We start from the raw sequence: 14,650 nt of genomic DNA on the forward strand, positions 1-14,650 counted from the left end.
TAGAAATGATCTTTCTGTTCTTTGGGTTGTTTTTTTTTCTTTTTCGCTCACTCCTTCCCCGCTGAGTTTAAAGCGTTAAAGGTGCAGCTCTCGCCCCAAATGGGTTGGATGCATCGTTCAAGAAATTTAATAAACGGAGAGATTTTTGTTAAGCCTCAAAGCTGGTGAGAAGAGACAAAAGAGGAAGATGACGGGCGGTCACTCAACTTAAGGGAAGCAGAGCAACATGCTGCTGACCTCTCGGTGGGGGAAAAAAAAATTCAGGGATCACCTTTAAGAGGAATTCCTGCTTCACCCCAACACCTTCCCCACCTGCTTACAAGTCCCTGTATCCCTTTTTTCATCTTTTCCTGCTTGGCTGACCACTTGATATCTGGGCAGGTGACTGATGCTGAAGGAGAGGCGGTCATTCCAGGGGTAAACATCTGGCTGCAAGTAGCCAAAGTCACAAGAGGAGAAAATGGTCCATCTCAAAGTTAAAAGCAACCCAAGCTTGTGATCTCAGGAAGGCTGGGAGAGAAAGACATGAGAAGGAGGGTCTTCTGGAGCCTTGCAAACAAGTGTTTCTCAACCTCGGGAACTTTCAGAGGGGCGGACTTCAACTCCCAGAATTCCCCAGCCAGCAGGCTTTAAGAGGGGCGGGCTTCAACTCCCAGAATTCCCCAGCCAGCAGGCTTTAAGAGGGGCGGGCTTCAACTCCCAGAATTCCCCAGCCAGCAGGCTTTAAGAGGGGCGGGCTTCAACTCCCAGAATTCCCCAGCCAGCAGGCTTTAAGAGGGGTGGATTTCAACTCCCAGAATTCCCCAGGCAGCAGGCTTTAAGAGGGGTGGACTTCAACTCCCAGAATTCCCCAGCCAGCAGGCTTTAAGAGGGGTGAACTTCAACTCCCAGAATTCCCCAGCCAGCAGGCTTTAAGAGGGGTGAACTTCAACTCCCAGAATTCCCCAGCCAGCAGGCTTTAAGAGGGGTGGACTTCAACTCCCAGAATTCCCCAGCCAGCAGGCTTTAAGAGGGGTGAACTTCAACTCCCAGAATTCCCCAGCCAGCAGGCTTTAAGAGGGGTGGACTTCAACTCCCAGAATTCCCCAGCCAGCAGGCTTTAAGAGGGGTGGACTTCAACCTGCCATAAATAAAACAAAAACTAAACAAACCAGGGGTATAAAATTGGAGGTGGGTTTGTTCGCAACAAATGGGACAAGAAGCCTGGCTGAGGCATTCTGGGAGTTGAAGTCCACCAGTCTGAAAGTTGCTGAGGTTAAAGAAACGCTGCTTTAGAACAAGATTTCCAACAGAGTCCCTTGTCCTGTTTCAGGCCTGCAACTTTACCGATTAGACTTTACCTCCAAAGAAAGGGGAAGTTTATTCCAAAACAGCTTTCTCCCCCCCCCCCTCAATTTGAGCCTTAGGTGATGCCCCAAAGCGCCCCCCCCAACTTGGCTGATCTCCAGAAGTGTGACTTTCAACTCCTTAATGCCCCCAGCTGGCGTGACCACCAGAGAGAATTCTGGGAAGTGAAGTCCAGAGCTTCTAGAAGAACTTCCATGCTGGAGAAGGATGCTCTGCGATTCTCAACCTCAGCAAGTGTAAGACGGGTGGACTTCAACTCCCAGAATTCCTCGGCTAGTGTGTTGGTTGGAGAATTCTGGGGGATTGAAATCCACCCACCTTAAGCAAATTCTAGCAAACGATGCTCCAGGGATGCTTCTCTTGGCCTTCTGATCCAAAACGGCCGATTCTTGCGACTCGCCATTAGACTTCTTCAATCTTAAGGGTGTATATGTGTGTACGTGTGTGTGTGGGGGGGGAGGGTTTGTGCGTTGCTTCTTTGCAGGAGAAGCTTTGTGACAAGCGTCTTCAAGATGAAATGCTGTAAGCAGCTGTTCCCTTCCTCCCATCTCTTTGTGTCTCGCTCACGAGGACACGAGCGCTCACACGCGCGTGGCGTCGGTGCTGCTGGTGGGCCGGGCAAAAGAGGCCTGCACCCCAAACCTCATCCCTGCCCATAAGATTCCCCCCCCACCTTCACTGAAAACGCTGTCTTATTTCGGGAGACAATCAAACCGATCGGTCAATCAAGACTCAATCCTCCAGGCCAAAAGTGTCTGTTTAAGGGCTGAATCGTGGCAAATGGACCAAACCAGTCCTGGCCAATAACTCTTCTCCAGCTCCCCAATTTTGCCTCTGCTTAACTCAGGGGTCTTCCAACCTGGCCCTTGGATGACTTGTGGACTTCAACTCCCAGAATTCTGGGAGTTGAAGTCCACAAGTCATCCAAGGGCCAAGTTGGAAGACCCCTGCTTGTGGACTTCGGCTCCCAGAATTCCTCAGCCAGCGTGCCTGGCTGAGGCATTCTGGGAGTCGAAGTCCCCAAGTCATCCAAGGGCCAAGTTGGAAGACCCCTGCTTGTGGACGTCGACTCCCAGAATTCCTCAGCCAGCGTGCCTGGCTGAGGCATTCTGGGAGTCGAAGTCCACAAGTCATCCAAGGGCCAAGTTGGAAGACCCCTGCTTGTGGACTTCGACTCCCAGAATTCCTCAGCCAGCATGCCTGGCTGAGGCATTCTGGGAGTCGAAGTCCCCAAGTCATCCAAGGGCCAAGTTGGAAGACCCCTGCTTGTGGACTTCGACTCCCAGAATTCCTCAGCCAGCGTGCCTGGCTGAGGCATTCTGGGAGTCGAAGTCCCCAAGTCATCCAAGGGCCAAGTTGGAAGACCCCTGCTTGTGGACTTCGACTCCCAGAATTCCTCAGCCAGCGTGCCTGGCTGAGGCATTCTGGGAGTCGAAGTCCACAAGTCATCCAAGGGCCAAGTTGGAAGACCCCCTGGCTTAACTGGCGGAGCCATCTCTCTGCAAGCAAGAAGGGAAGAAGGCAGCAAGGGGTGAGGAAGCTAAGGGGACAAGAGCTGCACCTTTAAAGCCTTTTTTTTTAATACTTGCTACGGAGTTAACCGGAATTAATTATCGTTAATTACCTTTGTCGAGTAGCCATTCATCTACTACTCGACCGAGCCGATACGGTATTCTTTGTCTAGCAATCGCCAGCCGTTCATTATCAGTGTTCCCTTCAAAAAGTTTAGAGAGAGAATTTGTAGACGGTTAAAAAAAAAAGAGGGGAAAAAATGAACACCAAAAAAAAGTTAAAAGAAATAATAATAATAATAATAATAATTAATAATAAAATGAGAAGGAGAGAGAGAGAGAGAGAGAGAGAGAGAGATAAAAAAGAGACATATACGCCATCTGGAAGGTCAAAGGTCAGAGGTTAGCAAATTTAGAGAGTTCAGACTACACTCCAAACAGCAGTTTAAGCGTTGGATCAAAAATTAGCGGTTAGGTTTTCCATTAATTCTTTTTTTTTTCGGGGTGGGGAGGCTTAGGGCAGTCAGTTTGGGATTTGTTGGGGGGGTTTAGCGAGTTTAGCCACAACGAATAAAACACTAGTTATGCGGTTTAGTTTAAGGGTTAGGATGAGTAGATGGAAGTTAGAAGGCTTTATGTAGCTCTGGGGAAAGGAACAAATTCTCCCCAGGGCCTTTTTTTGTTGTTGTTGTTGTTGTTGTTGTTGTTGTTGTTGTTGTTGTTGTTGTTCTTGTTGTTGTTTCCATTTGTTGTTGTTTTTTTTTAAGCAAAAAATTAAATTCACTTTATTAGCCGACTTTATGTTCTAACGTCACAAAATGGCGGAAAAAGCAACATTGCGCTGTCCAACTCAAGTTCCCTTTCCAAAACCCGTAGTCGGTCTGTCGTTTAGGTTCCCCTCCCTTCCCCCCCGCCCCCCCTTTTTTTGGTTTAATTTAAATTCCACGTCCCGGTTGGTTCCCTGCCTACCAACTCCCACCCAAAAGCAATCTTCCCTTCCCTTCCCCCCACCCCACCCCCGCCCTTCTGCAACCCACCCACCCCAAAAAGAGAGAGAGAGAGACCCCTTCGGATTTCTCCCGCTTTGGCAAAAGGGGTCAAAAAGAAATTGAGCAGTTTAGTTATCCAAATGACGACAAGAGAGGTCCAAATGCTGAGGGTGAACCAGGCGTCTCGGGAAAGGGATGGCGGGCGACGAGCAGACCCAAATTTGATTATCTTTTGAGTGAACACACAAAGGTTTGGGCTTCGAGAGATGGGAGAATCTTTTGGAGGCCCAACCCCCGCCCCCTTCCAATGGTTTTCCCCACCTGTCACGTTGGGAAAGAGGGTTAGAATCACACACCGTGGACCGTCGTCTCCCACGTCCGCCATCTTGGCGAGCTGGGCAAACCAGTAGCCTGAGATGAGATGGGGGTCCGGAAGGGTACAAAGCTAAGTCTGAACAACCTTGAAGGTGTCTTCCCAGCTTTGGGAGATCTTGTCCCCAGGTTGTCGATGGAGATCCGCGGTCATCCAGGTCAGAGTTATGCCAAAGATGCTTTTTCACGAGGACACTGGACTTTCTTGTTTTTCTTTGAAGACGTTTCGCTTCTTCAGCTCTGACTTGGACGGTGGGGAATGAAGGGGTTTTATTCTCCTTGCAGACCGCTGGTCACTTGCCTTCTTTTTAGAGAGTCGTTGAGGCCACTCGGAGGTTTACCTGTGTTCTCAGGGTCACCTGAGTGGTGCAAACGGGTGTCTGGAGCCTTCATGGCTGCTGGATGTTTCCTGCCCTGTGACCCTTCACCGTTGAAGGCTGTTGGGGATGTCTGTGTTGTCTGCATTCTCCAACTGAAGTGGCAAATGGTTTCTGTAGTCTGCAAGGAGCATAAATCCTTCCATTTCCCCACCGTCCAAGTCAGAGCTGAAGAAGCTTCTTGGATGAGAAGCGAAACATCTTCAAAGAGAGAACAAGAAAGCCCAGTTTCCTCCTGAAAAAGCCCCTTTGGGTCAGTCCTGACCTGGAGGACGGAGGACCTCCACTGCCCGCCAGGTTCTGTCCTCTGCTGTTTGAAGGCCGAGTTGCTTCAAGAGGAGAAAAATGGTTTTCGGGAGGAAGATCACGCTGTACGTCGTCTGCTGGGGACCTTTCACTCTGATCTGATCTCCCAAAATTTCAGCCAACCGTACCCGTTTACCTGTTGGGCATCCCCAAAGGAGAAAACAGAAGAAGTGGAAGGTTGGTCCCAGGTGCACACAAGAGCGCCTTCCAAAGGCTTTCCAGGTGGGACTTCAGAATACAATAATGCCAAGAGCCCGCTTGTTAAATTTTCTCTTGATCCTTCTGGGCTGGGTCTTCCCCCAGGCATGGTTGAGCAGCTTCACAGTTCACCGTTAGGCCAGGTCTATGTTGTGATTCAGGGTCAGCCTGTGGGTTCGGCAGTTGGGTCAGACGACTCAGAGGAGGAGGAGGGGGTGTTGAAGAGCTTGTTGATGATGGCCTTGAGGCTCCGCAGAGCCCTCAGCCAGGCCCCTCCCACCTGGTCACGACGGAGACCCAGCTGTGTGAGCCTGACAGCGTGGATGAAGATGACCCACAGCTGGCCCTGTTCAAGGACGCTCGACGCAGGAGGCAGTCAATTAGGAGTAAACAGAGGAAGGCAGTGGGGCACCTCGGAAGGAGGCAGAGAGAAGCCATGCCCTGAATTGTATAAAAGGGGAATGCGTGGGAGGGCTGGTTTGCTGAAGGCAACCGCTTGAATAGCTCCTGTTTCATAGCTCCTGTTTCATGGTTGGTGCCTTTTTCATGGTTTGCTCTGTTTTATGTTAATAAATTTGGCAGGCGTAATTCTAGCCTCTTGCCGTTTGTAAAGGGGCTGTCCCTGCCTTTTCTGCAGGGCCGGTAGCAGGCTGGTACAGAACAGTCTAGAGGCAGAAATGGAGCCAGCCACACCACCACGCGGTCAGCCAAAATATGGCCAAGAGATTCCTGGCTGGAGGCTTTGACCCGCAAAGTAAGCCGCAGAGGAGAGGGAGCGCTTCAGAAATGGAGGAAACGGGTTCCTCCCAAACAACGCGTCATCGGCACTCCTGGACGTTGTCGCTTCTACGAAGCCCCAAGTCCCAAGACAGACAGGCGAGCAACGGCTGGTTCTCCACGGGGCGAAAATATTTGTTGTAAAAGAAAACCGAGGGTTCGTACCCTGGCTCTGGGAAGGCAGCGCAAGATAAGGGTACGTTACATTAGCGCCACCGAGGAAGCCATCTTTGAAAGCAGCAACTGGGATGCTTTGGGATGCTGAAAAGCTTCTGAGATCAGGAAGGGCTTGAGGGGTGGACGGAGAAGCTGGCAGGAGTCCGCTAGCAGGCAAAAGAGCGGTTGGAAGGGTTGATGCTTCCCCAAAGAAGTATAGATCTTCCATTGGGGCTGGACATAAAGACAAGTCTTCTGGAATTCTAGGAATGTGGTGCACGCTGTGCAGGAGTTAGTAAGCTGGGAAACCAGAATTTCCTTCCTTCCTTCCTTCCCTTCTTTCTCTCCCTCCCTTCCCTTCCCTCCTTCCTTCCTTTCTCTCCCTCCTTTCCCTTCCCTTCCCTTCCTCCCTTCCCTTCTTCCTTCCTCTCTCCCTCCTTTCCCTTCCCTTCCCTTCCTTCCTTCCCTTCTTTCTCTCCCTCCCTCCCTCTCCTTCCTTCCTTCCTTCCTTCCTTCCTTCCTTCCTTCCTTCCTTCCTTCCTTCCTTCCTTCCTTCCTTCCTTCCTTCCTTCCTTCCCTGTCTCCAGACAGCAGGGGGAATGTGTTTAGGGAATACCTAGCAACCAATCTCTTGGCTGTGGTGGACAAGGCCCGATGTTGCCCAAGATGTTCAGATTTGTCCTTGTCCTCCATCTCCTCCTCTTCCACTCTGCACACCCCACTCTCTTCTAGTACTGATGATGTTAGCTAGTTGGGTAAAGAAAGGCCTGCAAGAAAACAACCAAGCTCAGAGGGCACCTAGGACCGCACGGTCCTCCTCCTCCTCTTCCTCTCCTTCAAACTGCACTGCCCCACACTTATGGAACTTTCCTAGTCCAAGTCACATCTCGGAGGCTCGGTCGATTTGGGGAAATGTAGCGGGGTGTGGGGGGGAGGACTGTTTCGTAACAAATGCCATTTTCTGCACGCAGTTGGGTGGTTCCCCTTTCCTGGGGACGAGTCTTCATTTCCATTTTTCAAGGGGGGGGGAATCTCTCAGCAGCCCAGCCAGGATAGAGCTGCCCAGCGAAGCTCAGAGACCCTTTCCTGGGGGGGGGGAAAGAAGGGGGCTGAGGGCTACCCCCCCCTTGCCAACCCCGTCTTTGCTTCTCATTCCGCGCCCGCAATTCAGTCCCCTAATTAGAGAGAAGCCGGGGACTTTTCCATGCTCTCATTAGCTTCTGTATTAACTAGCCGATTAACATCTTTTAATTAAAAACTACGCCATCCTCAGAAAGTGACCGGAGTCTGTAATTAGGATCCGGCTCTACACTCAATTTCACAGCTGGAGTCTTCATCTGCCAGGACTGGGAGGCAGGTTCGCCGCCGGCCCGCCCTCCACTCGCACCACAACGGCAGCCCAACAAAATCAGCTAAACAAATCCACAAAAGAAGACATTGGCCGGAGACGGAAGCACAACCGCGGCACAACCACCCGTCCTTCAGTGGGGGAGCCTCGGCAGCGTCTTCTATGCAAGGGGGGGGCCTGCCAATCAACCCAACGATTGACAGGTCTGGCAGACCGGAGCGCGCAGAGAAGAGTGACAAAGACGATTCAAGGCCTGGAAACTAAAACAGACCAAGAACGGTGGCCAGAATTGGGTTTGGCGAGTCTGGAGAAAAAAAGGACCGGGTGGTGGTGGGGGGGGGGTCATGATAGCATCTTTCCAATATTTGAGGGGTTGCCAGAGAGAAGAGGAAGGGGTCAGCTTTATTTTCCAAAGCACCAGAAGGCAAGACGAGAACGAGGGATGGAGACCAATCAAGGAGAGAAGCAACCTGGAACTAAGGAGAAACTTCCTGACCGTGAGAACAATAAACCCGTGGAACGGCTTGCCACCAGAAGTTGAGAAGAGACTGGACAAACACTTGTCTGAAATGGTACAGGGTCTCCTCTTGAGCAGGGGGCTGGACTAGAAGACCTCTGAGGTCCCTTCCAGCTCTAGTCTATTCTTATTCTTTGCAACCACTGCAAACCATTTTGCAAGACTTGGTTGGGCATCCCCAAGGCAGCATTTTCAATACACACACACACACACAGAGACTGTTGTTTTGACAAGTGCCATTCTGAAGAAGCTGTGGGCGCTCCATCCCTGGAGGCTTCTAAGAAGAGATTGGACGGCCATTTGTCCGGAGTGGCAAAGGGTCTCCTACTCGGTCAGGGGGTTGGACTAGATGACCTCCGAGGTCCCTTCCAACCCTCGTTATTCTGAAACTGGCAGCCTGTAGGTCACTTTTAACAATCAGAAAAAAGTGATTAGTTGAAATCTTGGATGGGACACCACTAGGAACACCCTGGGCTCAAGGCCGGGGCTTGGGGGGGCGGGGAGAAATGAAACAAGAAAAGGCAGCAATGGGGAGTCATAAATAGACTCAGGAAAAGTCGTTCAACATTCTCCTTGTCAGGGAATTTCTCCTGATTCCTAGATTGGTTCTCTCCTTGATTAGCTTCCATCCGTTGGTCCTTGAGTGCAACCGGAAGGAGGTTTGGCCATGGCTAGCAATGGAGATCTCTTACCTTTTCCTGCAATTAAAGATAAACGTATTTTGAGTTGACGCTTGCAAGCCAGGTCCTCAAAACTATCTTAAGTTCTGATGGGCAGTGGCGTTTCCTCAGAGGGGAGGGAAATGCACTCTGCACATCCTCAAGAGTCTCACCTCTCGGAACTCTGGCCAGGCTACATTTTAGCCTACGCCCTTCTTTGACTTTTCAAGGCTCTTTCGGTCTTCCTTAGTGCTTTCCTGATGGAGGGTGGGGTTCGGGGGTGGGGATTGGAAAGAATTAAGACATATCACACACACACACACAAAAACACACACACACACCATTTGGAAGATGGAGTGGCTGCATTCGCACAACTTGCATCATCAATTGGTCAAAAGCCTGCTTGCTGCGCTTGCAGAATGCACAAAGTGTGGCATGTTTCGAACTCGGATTAGGCGTATTCGGCCTGCTCCCACAAATCATTGGTTTATGCAGGAACCTGTGCTTGTAGGAATGCAAAATAAGGGGGGTGGGGGTGGGGGTGGGGGGAGAGAGAGCACAGAAACTTCCAGATTTAGGGGAAGGATACCGCGTTCTGTTGAGGCTTCTCTCAAAAACCTTATGCTGGGATTTGTAAATCAGTGGAATTTGGACAAGAGGCCTATTAATTTTTCAAAGGATAGAATCTCTGACGGGGTTTGGAGACCAGTTGTATTTATTTTAATTGCTTAATTAGCCAATCACTGAAAGGCACAGCAATTAATCTCTGTTGATGGCACTGCCCACCGAGGGAGGCAGGCAGGCAGGCAGGCAGGAAATAAAGAAGGGAGGGAGGAAGGAAGGAAGGAGGGAGGGAGGAAGGAAGGAGAGAAATAAAAAAGGGAGGGATGGAGGGATGGAAGAAGGAAGGAAGGAGAGAAATATAGAAGGGAGGGAGGAAAGAAGGAAGGAGAGAAATAAAAAGGGAGGGAGAGGGAAGGAAGGAAGGAAAGAAATAAAGGGAGGAAGGAAGGAAGGAAGGAAGGAAGGAAGGAAGGAAGGAAGGAAGGAAAGAAATGAAGGAAGGAAGGAAGGAAGGAAGGAAGGAAAGGAAGGAAGGAAGGAAGGAAGGAAGGAAGGAAAGGAAGGAAGGAAGGAAGGAAGGAAGGAAGGAAGGAAGGAAGGAAGGAAGGAAGGAGAGAGATAAGGAAAGATGACATAAAATTGCTCCTGAGTCTGGTGGATTTTTAGCTGAGACAGATTAATGCCATTCTCTTTCGATTGTGTCAGCTTATCCACAGGGCCCCAGATTGACAAAATCTGAATTAAATCAGGACACCCACCCACACATATACCGACCCCCCCTGACATAATCTGAAGAAATGCTCCTTTTCTACCCTACTTCCACTCCCACCCCCCCACCCCCAAAATCCTTTAGCTATTTTCTTAAGGAGAAATATTCTTCCCGACACAGAAAAGGGTTACAGATCAGCAAAAAGTGATTCCCAATTAAAAGTAATTAATAGTTTGGAGAGTCACTGATTATTTATTGGTTTTTCTCCACCACCACCCCAGAATGCAGGGCATATAATCTCATTTAGGATTGGGATTCTGAATCTCCCAGACTGCCTGCCTCCCCCCTCTCCATCCTCTGCGCCACCTCTGGGCCCTGCAGTATTTCTTACTAAACATTTCCTCATTCTCCTGCATTCCTCCCCACCACCAGCTTTCTCTTTAGAGTATCTTAAAAGATGTCGCTGCCAATTTCCCCCCCCCCCTGACGTAGGCTGGAACAGATTTATGCTTATTTTTTTAAAGGCGGATAAATAAATGGCTTTCGGCCGAGATGCTTGCCTTAAAAAACAAACAAAAAAAAAACAACAAAAAAAGTCTGGCTGTAATAAAGTGGGCTGTTCTTCCCAGCTTAATGTAACAGCAACAGAAAACTTGGGAGATTGAGAGGGGGAGAAAAAAAGGTGTCACAAAACACCTTGGAATAATGTCACTTCGGTGTTAATTAACTGATTTCAAAGAATAGCGGTTGCCATCGGGGCTGAGCGGGGGGGGGGAGGGGGGGGAAGGCTTCCTGTCCGGCACTTTATATTTTTTCCGAATGTTGTTGTTAGTTGCGAAGTCGTACGTTCCTCCAGGCCTTCCTGTCCTCTACCATCTTCTGGAGTCCATTTAGGCTCATGCCTCCTGCTTCAGGGACTCCATCCAGCCACCTCCTTCTCTGTCGTCCCCTTCTTCTCTTGCCCTCAATCTTTCCCAGCATGAGGCTCTTCTCCAGTGAGTCCTTCCTTCTCCTGAGGTGGCCAAAGGATTTGAGTTTTAGCTTCAGGATCTGGCCTTCTAAAGAGCAGTCAGGATTGATCTCCTCTAGGACTGACCGGTTTGATCGCCTTGCAGTCCGAGGAACTCGCAGGAGTCTTCTCCAGCACCGTAGTTCAAAGGCTTCAATTCTTTGGCGCTCAGCCTTTCTTATGGTCCAGCCAAATTCTGGGCCACACTTTGCATCTTCCAAAGAAGGGAGAGGACTCCGCGCCATTCAGGCCGCCAATTATCTGGAGAGCGTTCTTATAAACCCACTCCCCCAAACGCCCGTTTCCGAAGCCTTCCTTTTGCCGATTTTGGCGTGACATCCCACAGTGCGGGCAAGCTGTTTTCCTGGACTCCACATTTAGGCCACCGGGAGGTCCGCTTCTGGTGACGGGATCAAGCGGGGGTCTGTACAGCGTCTGCCAGGGATGCTTCAGTTGTCACGGAACCAGGGGTTGGACTTGATGGCCTCGTGGGACCCTCCCAAGTCGAAGGTCCTATTCTAAGCCTGGTCACGGGTGTGTGCCGGGATTGTGTGCAGGGTTTAGCTCTGCGTAAAAGGTGGCTGGACAACCAGTCGACCTGTCCTTGAAGAATTTCATCCACTTTTATCTCACCTGTATTTAGAAGCATCCTGGTGGCTCACCTTGGCCGCGGCTGGACCGGAGAAAGGATTCGGAGGAGCTGGCTAGATACCTCAGTGCCCGTCTGTTGGCTGACATGATGCCAACCCTCAAGGTGTGTTTCTGAACACCAGGCCAGGGATGTCGGAAGCGCCAACTTTTTTTGGCAAAAATGTAAAGGGCTGGCGAAGTAGACAGCAGGAACTAGCCTTCCAGCCCGCCCCAGGCTAGGTAAAAAGAGAGCTTCTTCCATGACGGGGGAAATAATGCTCAAGTTCAAAATAAGGCACAGATGTTGCCTTCAGAAGTTGTGGATGTTTCATCGCTGGAGGTTTGTAAGAAAAGATCGGATAGCCAGTCTTGTCTGAAATGGTAGAGGGCCTCCTGCTTGAGCAGGGGGTTGGACTAGAAGACCTCCAAGGTCCCTTCTAGCTCTATTCTGATTGATTGATTGATTGATTGATTGATTGATTCTGCACCAAGACGTTGAGAAGAAGCGTGGCTGTCGACTCCTGACCCAACTGCAGCTCAGCCAGTGGCAGCAGAGAGGACTTCCTTTCAAGGCAGAAGATTATCCACATAAATAAACCTTGCATGATGTGCCCCAACCCGACGCCGGAGGGGTGCCCATTTCAGTGGGCACATCTGTGCAACTCCCCGAGGACGCAGAAAGAGTCAAGGCTCCTGTGTGGTTCAGCACCTTGGATAGCGCCGGGATGACAGATAGACCATCTGTCCAGCTGAGCGGGATTTCCAGAGCGCCAGGGTGAAGATGGCAACTTCCGGTTATTTATTGAATACATTTGCGTCAGGGCTGTGTGTGTCTCCAACCTTGGCAACTTTTAAGACCTGTGGAATTCTGCGAGTTAAAGGCCACAAGTCTTCAAATCTGCACAACTCCCAGAGAAGTTTTTTTTTGGAGGCAGAAAGAGGCTTGCAAGACTCCTGTGTGGTTCAGCACCTTGGACAGTTCTGGGATGACAGAGCGAGGATCTGTCCAGCTGGCTAACTGTCCATGGAGATTCTCAAGTCATCCAGTCATGGTTGTCCCAAAGGTGCTTTTTCCCTTAAGACGTTTCGCTTATCACCCAAGAAGCTTCTTCAGTTCTGACTTGAACGGTGGGGGATGGAAGGATTTATATTCCTTGCAGTCGTCTGGTTGTTAGTACTCTTTCTGAGAGTCGTTGAGACTACTTGGAGGTTTATCTGCGCCCTCGGGGTCACCCGAATAGTGCAAATGGGTGTGGAGCCTACTTGGAACTGTGGAAAGGAGTTTCAGTGTGTTTCAGTGTGTTTACAACACAGTCCTTTCAGCAGTTACAAGAAGGCTCCACGCCCATTTGCACTATTCGGGTGACCCTGAGGGCACAGATAAACCTCCAAGTGGCCTCAACGACTCTCAGAGAGAGTACTAACGACCAGATGACCGCAACGATGGTTAATCCTTCCGTCCTCTGCCGTTTGCTCAGAACTGAAGAAGCTTCTTGGATGAGAAGGGAAACGTCTCCAAGCAAAGCAAGAAAGTCCACTTGGCTTTTGAAAGAAATCGCCTTTGGGATGTCCAACTGAGTAGGATTTCCAGAGTGCCAGGGTGGAGACGGCAACGCCTGGTTATTTATTTAAAACATTTATACAGCCACCCATCTTGAAACCACTGCAGCTGTATTAGACAAGGCTGCATCACGCTGACTCACAGCGAGGGGAGCAGGACGGCAGAGGCGCTTGGGAGGCATCATGTTTGTGTGTTTGTGCGTGTGTGTATGAGATATGCCTTGCCCTCAGTTAAGAGTTGCTCCCTCCGCTTTGAAGTTTCTGGGAGGTGGGGGGAGGGAGAAGCCAGTGGAACGGTGTGTGATTCAACCCTGAAGTGGATTTGGAAGAAGGCATTTCCAGCCGGGATGCCTCGCCAGGGCCGAAGGCAACCCTCCAATTTCGTGCCGGCACCTTCCGGCTTCCCGAGTCACCTGGTCTGATTCAACGGAGGTTGGAACCGGCCCAACTGCCCGAAGAGGATCCCCCAAGGTATGCTTAATTGAAAAGAAGGATGGGAAGAGGGACGCTGCGAAGCGGTTCGTCCAAGATCTACGGGGTAGAAATATTCGGCATTGGGGAGGGGGCGACTCCCTGCTGTGGCGAAGCTGGAGGTCCGTACCTGCTAAAGATCTCTCCCCCCCTCCCCCCGGCATTCTTGACTCAACAAAGTTCTCCCTGTCCAGTTTTCCCTGGAGGAACATCTCTCTTCTTGCAGACCCCCCACCGCCCCCTTGCCCTCGCTTATCTCCCTCCAGTTTCATGCATCTCCAATGCGGGCTGTGAACTTTCATCACAACCAGTCAGCCTTTTTCAAGGAGGAAGCTAGATGAGATGGCGATAGGCAGGCTTCTTCCCCCCTCCTCTCCCCCCGCTGCTGCTGAAAAGAGATGCAAAAATTACTCGATCGGGGGGGGGAATGACATGGCAGAAAGGATGTCAAGGACTCCCCATTATCGGGGGAAGAGAGGGCTTAGAGAAAAAGAAAAAGGGAGATGGGAAAAAAGAGAATCTGGGCCTTTTCATTTCAGCTGCAGAAGATGGCCTTTCTTAGTGAACGGAGAGATCTGTAGAGCTTTGTTTTTCAACCTTGTCACCGGTAAGACGGGGGGGACTTCAACTCCCAGAGTTCCCAGCCAGCTCTGGGGAATTCTGGGAGTTGAAGTCCGCCCATCTTAAAGTTGACAAGGTTGAGATATAAATGCTGCAGAGGGGCCAGGCAGATGGGCTTGAAGCAAGAACCCACCACATCCAACCGCCCGTTGTTAAGTTAGCAACACGGTCGTGAAGTGAGTCTGGCTTCCCCATGGACTTTACTCGTCAGAAAATTCAGAAAAGGGGAGATCCCACGAACTCGGGACAATGCAACCGTCATGAGTACAAGTCAGTTGCCAAGCAGCCGAAGTTTGATCACGTGATCCTGGAGGATGCTGCAAGGGTCTTAGGTGTGAAAAACAGTCTAAGTCACTTTTTCTGCCGTGCCCTTGTAACTTTGAACTGTCACTAAACGAAGTGTCATAAGTTGCAGGGGTTGGCTTTTTGCACCACATGGGGCAAATGTGCAATTAGCTCATGTGTGCCCTGGAAGAGGGGCTTTCTGGGTGGGGTGGGGGGGTGGGATAGCAGTTGGCAGACATTGCGA

At 50.5% G+C, this 14,650-nt stretch overlaps 1 protein-coding gene across 2 annotated transcripts in view; it reads right to left on the reverse strand.

Moving 5' to 3' along the window:
* Positions 1–14,650, reverse strand: part of NRXN2 (neurexin 2) — a gene marked incomplete at its 5' end in the record, with an annotated part of 185,616 nt that overhangs the window by 33,320 nt on the left and 137,646 nt on the right. The window contains one exon of one of the 2 annotated variants that reach the window (XM_081340211.1): positions 2,972–3,061. The exons of the other annotated variant lie outside the window; for it this stretch is intronic. Coding sequence (XP_081196337.1) covers positions 2,972–3,061 — 90 coding nt within the window. The remainder of the gene's footprint in view (positions 1–2,971; positions 3,062–14,650) is intronic. 2 annotated transcript variants of the gene reach the window in all.

Source organism: Vipera berus (assembly GCF_964194415.1).
Source record: "Vipera berus genome assembly, chromosome: 16".
In the NCBI taxonomy this organism is placed as follows: domain Eukaryota; kingdom Metazoa; phylum Chordata; class Lepidosauria; order Squamata; family Viperidae; genus Vipera; species Vipera berus.